Below are 8,035 nucleotides of genomic sequence, written 5' to 3'. Positions count from 1 at the left end.
ATGTTGCTGCAGCCGGTAGATACACCAAAAAAACCACTAACCATCCAAGTTTAATAAGGAGAGATATAAGATTCATCTTGGAAAAGGGTGAAGAGAGAAGGTAAGGGGGAGAGATCATACGTTCGAATCCCTTCTCGTAATATTTCTAACAAAACTAACATTTATCGAAAAAAAATCCAAATTTAGTAAGCAAAGAGTATGTATGGAAGCCCATGGCAATGGGACGTGGTGGGTACGGGTATTGTTTCCCCAATCTCCGACTCCGACTCTCCAATATATCCGATATCCGACGGGTTAAAGTTTATTATCTCATTCCTGTACCCGTCGGGTATTCCTGATCTCGTCCCATACCCGATTTAAATTAGAAAAATAATTTCTTTTAGTAAAAAAATATTAAAAATTTCATTTTAGAAAAAATAAATTGATTGTTAAACATTTATTTTTAACTAATTATATATCAATAAATTTATTATAGCGCATGTGTCTAAAAAATCGTTAAGAAAATAATATTAAATTATGTAAAAATTCTAAAATAAAATTAACTAGTAATAAAAATTATAGGCCTTTTGATTAAATTATGCAAAAATTCTCAAGATTTTAAGTGACGGGATGGATTCGGAGTCGGGACGGATCTAGTAATCTCATACCCGACTTTTGGTTATCTGAGAAAACCCGAACCCATACCCGGTCAACTCGGATATTATTCGTCAAAATCAGGATAGATTCGGGCGGATATCCACGGGTACGGGTTTCCTTGGCATGTCTAATGGAAGCGAAGATGGAAAATAATATTGGAGATAAATTTATACATTTTTTAATAGGACCAACATAGTTTACATTATGAATTTATGATAATTAATTTTTTTTATTTCCATCGTATAAACCAAACACACCACGAGAGTGAATAATTGAATCCCAAGACTTTATTATGCAGGATTTCATTCCAACAGCCCTCCGTGTAGTCATTATCTTTGTATTTGTGTTTTTGTAGAGTTTATACAATTAAACCATGAATTGCACCTCATTGGAAACTAGGAAAAGGTTGTCATTCCTGCTTCGAAGTTGCATAACACATTCCTCAGCTTTGCAATGCCACGCCCAAAGGAAGGAGACTTGTTGGAAACTAGGGATTCGTGACGTGGAATTTGATGATCTTGGGGTTTGGAAGGGCTGATTTGTATTCGGATGCAATGCGTTGTTTCAGGGAGATGCTAAGTCTGAATGGGATGATGAGGGTGGATTTCATGACTCTTCCTAGCATTCTGAAAGCTTGTGGAAAGGAAGGAGACTTGTTGAAAGCGAGAGAAGTTCACGGGAATGTAGCGAGAAGCTTTGATTTTGATGCAGCTGCTGCCATTGGAATGCGTTGATTGATGTGTATGGAAAATGTGGATGCTTGAATGATTCAGAAAAGGTTTTCTGGACCATGTGCCACATGAATTTAGTCACGTTGACCACCATGATATCTTGTTATGGGGCACACGGAAAGGGGGAGGAATCTCTTTTGCTGTTTAAGAAGATGGTAGATGAAGGGTTTAGGTCGAACCCTGTCACACTCCCAGCAATATTGACCAGTTGTAGCCGCTCGGGTCTGATAGATCAAGGCAAGCACATTTTCAGCTCAATTTGTTCAGACTATGGGTTTGAGCCTACTGTAGAGCATTATGCTCGTATGGTGGATCTTCTGAGCCGCTGTGTGTATCTTCTGGAAGCACTTCAGTTCTTGGAAAACATGAAAGCATCAGGGACAGGAAGCATGTGGGGTGCCCTTCTTGCTGGTTGTGTAATGGACAAAAATGTTGAAGTTGGAGAAATGGCAGCACATCAGCTATTCCAATTAGAACCAGATAATGCTAGCAACTACATAGCTTTGTGTGGTATCTATCAATCTCTTGGCGTTATTATTTTTACGCTTTTGCATTAGTGCCTGTTTTGAGTTAACGGAGGAGGGAAATTATGATGGCATTTCCGAACATGAAGAACCCATATTAGACCTAGGGGAATTGTCTCATCCACTAGCTCAGATTATTTGCAAAATACTAAATCAAATTAGCTAAACTCTGTTATTGACTAATGATTTGGATGTAGCAAATTTGCTACATGTAGATGATACCTAGGTCATTGATTTGTACCTGTAGAGCATTAAAGCCACTTCACTTGATTATGGCTAGGAGGGCTCAGCAGAAGAATAAGGTTCCAAAATTTTATCAGCTTAATATTTGTTTTTTATTCCTCGAAACAACTAATGATCATAAGCATTCCACTCTTATCTTCCACTAAGGAAAGAAGCAAAAAATATCATTGCTAAAAGAGCCCTTTGTTGCCACCGTGAAGGGGTGGCCTTGGAGCTGTACTTTGACTGCCAGGCACCAAGACAGGCATTCGAGGATTGAGCCATTACCCACCATAACACGGAGTGGGTCAATCATTACCGTCTAGAGGTTAAGAAACTTAGCCACCCACGGTTGAATAAAGTTGTGTGTATTGTCATTGTCGACCAAGACTGTGAGGCGCACGTGGCGTATTGTACCAAAGACCCAAAAGGTGTCCGTCGCGGGGAGACCAGCCAAGGCATGAATGCTGATGTAGGGGCTGGTTGGTGATTTCTCCGGTTCCGGTAAGGGGTCAGGGTTTGGCTCGAGGGTGGGGGAGGAAAGGGCAAGAGGGTGGTCAGGTGGTTCAGAGGGGTCTGTAATGAGGAAGAGGACGTGGCCCTTACACCGATGAGAGGTGCTCCACTTCTCATCACAGTTATAGCAGAGCCCTTTATCGTGGCGGGATGCCATCTCTTCAGGGGTGCGTTGAATAAAAGGTGGCTTGGGTTTGCTGGGGTTGGGGTTGGGAGAGGGATGGGGAGGCGGGGGTGGTGAAGGATGGGGTTATGGTCGGAAAGGGTGGCGGCGATCATTGATCTTATCCTCCTGTAAGCGCGCTAAAGCAACGGCTTGTGGCAAGGACAATGGTTGGAGGGCTTGGACCTCACAACAGATTTTCGGGGCGAGGCCGGAAATAAAACAACTTAAAAGGAACAAGGGAGGCAGGCCCACAATCTGGAGCCGCGTTGTGAAAGCTTGAACAAAGTGCCCCGTGGATCGTCGTAAAATGATGGCGCAAAGCGAGTCTCGATTGCATGTAACATCGCCTGCCAAGAGGTGATGAAGCCGTTCTTGTGCATCCATTGAAACCAACTAAGGGCTGGGCCATCAAGATAAAAGGAAGTGACGGTGATACGGTCGTCGTTGGGGGTTCCTTGGTAGTAAAAAAATTGGGTGATCTTGAAGATCCAACCCAAGGGGTCGTGCCCATTAAAGCGAGGGATGTCCAGCTTGACGGGGTGACGAGGTGGTGGTGGGGGTGACGACGTTGTGGGTTGAGTGGCTAGTTGGGTCAGGCGATCGCACAAGACGTCAACCTTGCTTGCCAGCTCGGAGTGCTTCTCGGATAAAGAAGAAATGGCTTCTTCTAATTGATCAGTGGTGGTGCGTCGGGTGGTATGGTCCGCCATTAGAGACCGGCGGCAGGTCAGACCAATGTTACGAGCAGGAAGGGGACGCGAGTTTGGTTTCGAGGACCAAGGCCTCCTCACAATGAAAACTTATGAAATTTCTCTCTGTTTTATTCATTACTACACAATGCCTTTTATACACAGATTACAATTGCCTTAACGAAACTCTAACGGTATTAATCGAATAACCGAATAGCTAACAACTAATTACAATAACTAATAACAGATCATGGATGATCATACGAAGTCCCTTAGGTAGGTTGGTCGAGCGTTGTTTCTCCTAGGTCTTCTCTGGTTCGAAACTACTTCTTCACATGTTACGTCGTGTGACTCTGCATGGGCTGCATGTTCTGCATGATTATGGCCCAGGTTGCTGGTATTGATAACGGGGCTGTTGCTAACAAAATCTTTTTCTTCTGAAAATTTATTCAAATCAAATCCACAATCTGCCTTTTCATTTAAATCAAAACCCCTTTTAACTTTCTCCTTTTTGATTTTGTCATCTTGCAAGTTTGATTCATCATCATCTTCAATGTTATTAAAGGAATCTTCAACTCTTTCTTGCAAGCAAATATAGTTAGGAGTATCTTTTTTCATTCTTATGTTATCTGTAGTTCAATTTCACCGTGAAGCTTTTTCTTTTAACTAAAGATTGATATTCATAAAAAAAAGTACTATTGAATTTTCTATTATTGGGAATTAAGTTTTATGTATTGAGAGTAGATACAAAGTGTTGTTTAATACAAGTCTAAATCTCAACTTATCTAACTTTGGAATATATAAAAATAATTTATGGAGAGAAAGGTATACTTGAGAGAAAAAAATTTATATCACCTTGAACTCTGAAAATGACAAATAAATAAGAAAAAAATATTTCAAAAATCTCAGAGTTAAAAAGAAAGGGAGGGAACAATGAGTAAGGGATCATGTTTTAAAATAATTATTTGTTTTTAAAAAACTATATTGAAAACGAAGTCGTTTTCGTAAAAACGACAGCAGCAGTGGGTCGTATATAAAAGGAAGAAAACGAGATGAGTGAGGAAACATGGTGGCGAGTGAGCGAGCGATGGAAGAAGAAGATTTTGATTTCGAGAAGAAGGTTTCGATAAAGGAATCGATGTCGATGTCGATGTCGACAGAGCTTGATCCAGCCAAAGTTCTTCTTTTGCTTCGTGGTTTCCTCCAAATTCAGCAACGCAGGGCCGAAGCATATTCTAAGCTCAAAAGGTTAATAGTTAACACTTACTAATTACTTACAAGGCTTTGTTTGGATTCGCCAAAATTATATGCAAAATCATTTTTTCTTCTTCTTTATGATCGTATCTCTTATCTGCGACTGTATTTGAATCAAAACGTTACTTAGGGATAGCAATACTTTAGGGTTCATATTTGAGCTTGAGGGATTAAAAAAAGAAAAAGAAAAAAAAAGGAAAGAACTATTTTAATGAGATTGATTCAGGGAAATGGACCAAGAGAATGGTTTTTATTTTTTATTTTTATAAAAAAATCCTCTACGAAAACTAAGAATTTAATTGGAATGCATTGTTATCTGATCGTAGATTGAAATGAAATGTACTGTAGAATTGTTGATTTTTTGCAATAATTACTTTAAAATTCATATCTGAAGTGATTTCTAATTTGTTGATATTGACTCGGGACAAAAATTAAACTGTGGAGATTAATTTTATTTTAGTTTTGGGATGAATATATGAAAAGGAGTGATGCTTTACATATGAACCATTTTTCTATCATGAAAATTCGAAGTTCATGATGTCAATGTTACTATTCCAGGAATTGATTAACACATTGGAATTTGTGATTGTAGTGTTTCCTAAGATTAATTACATTGGAATTTGACATTTGACACTTTGGTTTTATATATCTAACTTGGCAGTGGGTTTTCTGACTACATGGCCTCTGGAGGGGAATTGGCTTACAAGCAGCTCTGCAGTGAAATCACAATAGAGTTTAACAATTGCTCGAAAAAAGTTTGACACATGATCCCAACATTATCAATTTTTTGAACTCAAAAAAATGTGGTTCTGTTTCATATACTGCCTTTGTTTAACTTTTTTTTTTGTTTTTCCTTTTTTTGATTTAGCACAGGTCCTTGAAATGGAGTCACTGTTTAGAAGCCCTGATTACTGCCGAGTTGATCTAGCGCAGCTCCTTAGAGCTGTTCAAGATCAGGAAAAGCAGAAACTTCAACTGGTATGTATCTAGTTTAGTTTTGAATTGAATAGCTCTTCTAGTGAAACAGATTTCGATGTTTGTAGTGATGCATCAACTTATATTCCTTTTATTGTTTTTATGAATCTTTCTTCTTGTACTTTTCTTTTTATATCTTTGCTCTTGGTAGCATTGTTTATCAGACATTGTGACTGAAACATGCTATGAAATATGTTATTTGAATTTGCTCTATGTGTGTTATCTGGATATCAAGTGAGGATACTTTGTCCATTGTATATCCAGCTATTCTTCTATTGTTATAATTTGTCGAAGAATTGAAGTGTTTCATTAAGGTTAAGTGGAGAAATCCTGTTTAATTCACTAAATGTAGTGATATAATAAATTGATCTTGTTGGAATTGTTCATGCAGTTATACACCTAAATGTAGGATTCTTTTCTTTTTCTTTTTTGGGGCATACCAAATGTAAGTTTCAAACTACCTGTTTCAGGAAAAGGTCAAAACTGAAGTTTATCCACTCAGTAACACTCTTGGCTGGACTAGATTACTTTCTCCAACTTAATAACTAAAACCTGTCTTGGTTCATATTCAGAAAACACCTCTTCAAGCCTATTTTAGTGTGGCCACCAGGAACATGCTACTACATGTATATTTAAAAACCTACTAGTTTTACCAAAAACCAAAATAATAGAAACAGAAAGAATTTAAACCTGAAATGGCTAGTCAATATTTAGTTATTTATAAGAATTGTTTATAAGAATGGCTTAAAGTTTCTTAAGTTGCTCATAATCCAGCTCCATCTAGTAAGTATTCTATGTGCAACTGATTCTACTCAGCACACATTAGTTTCATACATGCATATATAGATGTGTGTATTTATATCTAAGAGATATATCTAGTGAGAGAGTCTTTTTTATGAGCGCGAGAGGAATAAATATTGACTATTAAATCTTTTCATGAATAGTTAAGATTAAAACATGTACATCATGAGTTTTTTAAAACATCTCATGACTTTTTTAAGTTATTGTTGTATGGACCATATTTACTCCTTTCAGTCATAAAAATGACTTTCTCACTAGATACATAAAAATAATGCAATAACCTTAGCCTATAAGATAAGAATTGATAATTTCGTTGAATGGAATGATTATATTTTCTTTGCCCTCTCTCCCGTGGGTGTTGTTGTTACTTGTGGTTGTTTACCATTTGAAAATTCTGCACAGATTGTATAATAACATTATATCAATTAGTTTCTCTACTTGCTCTTAATTGCCTTCATGACTAGAACTCGTATTCTATTAGATTGCACTATTCTGTTTCTTGCTACTACCCAAATAATTGTCATTCAAATGTGTAGTCTATGCTGACAATTACTATACTTCACAGACTGCCACCATTCAGGTGTTAAAGAAAGCCGGTCGCCCATCTGAACGTCTGGTAAGCCATGAGAATTGCAAATTTACAAAGCCAGCAGAGCATGAGTGCGTTCATGTTCAGGAGATTACAGAAGCTTCTGGGACTGAAGAAGCTGAAGCAGATGCTGAGTATGACAATGCTCTAAAAGAAGCTATTAGAGGTGTCCAGGATGCTGTCATGGCCATTAATGAACATCTAGAAGAAGTCAGATATGAAATTGCTGCCCTTGAAGCAGAGTGATTCTTTTCCAGCATATTTACTAAAACATTATTGACTTCAATTCATATTCAGATCATATAATCATTTGCCTGTGAATGGATAGGTTCAGACACCCAGTGCTAACAAATATTTTTATGGGTCTGCAACCCGTGGAATGTATATAGACACCCTAAAATGAAGTTCATGAATTTTGTCCAGTCGTCAACAATTTTAATTAAAATGGTAAAAGAAATTCAACATTTCTTATTAAAAAGCAGTTTTGGTAGTTGAAGTCTTGATTGAGCCAATTATTTTAAGGATCCGTCAACAGTTATTTGCTAAAAAATATGATACATGACAACACAAATGTAATTGTTTCAGGTTTGATTTGAAAGTGATCATGTGACAACACAATAAGAATTCTGATGGACAGCACCAAAGCTTAATTTTTTGTTACTAGTTAAACCGTGGGATAACTTTTTGTTCCAAATACTAAACAATAACTAGTAGTTTTGTGCCACTATTTAACTTCGTTGGTCTTCTCATATTCCATCCTCGTTGCTCTGCTACCCCAAGGAAGAAGATGCCATTTGAATGGTGAATGGTTATGAAGTTTTTTATGGGTATTATAATTAAATTAATTAAAATAATATTTTTATATTTATATTATATTATTATATATTTATGATATATATTATTTGATAATACATAATTATATGAATTATATA

The 8,035-nt window shown here is 37.1% G+C and overlaps 1 protein-coding gene across 1 annotated transcript; it reads left to right on the top strand.

Moving 5' to 3' along the window:
• The first annotated feature begins 4,530 nt into the window (after nt 1-4,530).
• On the top strand, nt 4,531-7,542 carry LOC114417394. Its single transcript, XM_028382574.1, has 4 exons — nt 4,531-4,732; nt 5,400-5,493; nt 5,612-5,716; nt 7,080-7,542. Exons 1-4 carry the CDS (start codon nt 4,551-4,553, stop codon nt 7,347-7,349), a joined length of 651 nt encoding a protein of 216 aa, XP_028238375.1. The 5' UTR covers nt 4,531-4,550; the 3' UTR covers nt 7,350-7,542.
• Nucleotides 7,543-8,035: the final 493 nt, after the last annotated feature.

The sequence above is a fragment of the Glycine soja genome, chromosome 6 (genome assembly GCF_004193775.1).
Source record: "Glycine soja cultivar W05 chromosome 6, ASM419377v2, whole genome shotgun sequence".
NCBI lineage: Eukaryota > Viridiplantae > Streptophyta > Magnoliopsida > Fabales > Fabaceae > Glycine > Glycine soja.
This window is presented reverse-complemented; position numbering and strand designations above follow the sequence as displayed.

Coding starts and splice junctions, on each gene's coding strand:
- LOC114417394 (XM_028382574.1), top strand. CDS start 4,551: ATGGTGGCGAGTGAGCGAGCGATGGAAGAAGAAGATTTTGATTTCGAG. Junction 4,733..5,399: donor GCATATTCTAAGCTCAAAAG/GTTAATAGTTAA, acceptor CTAACTTGGCAG/TGGGTTTTCTGACTACATGG. Junction 5,717..7,079: donor AAAAGCAGAAACTTCAACTG/GTATGTATCTAG, acceptor TATACTTCACAG/ACTGCCACCATTCAGGTGTT.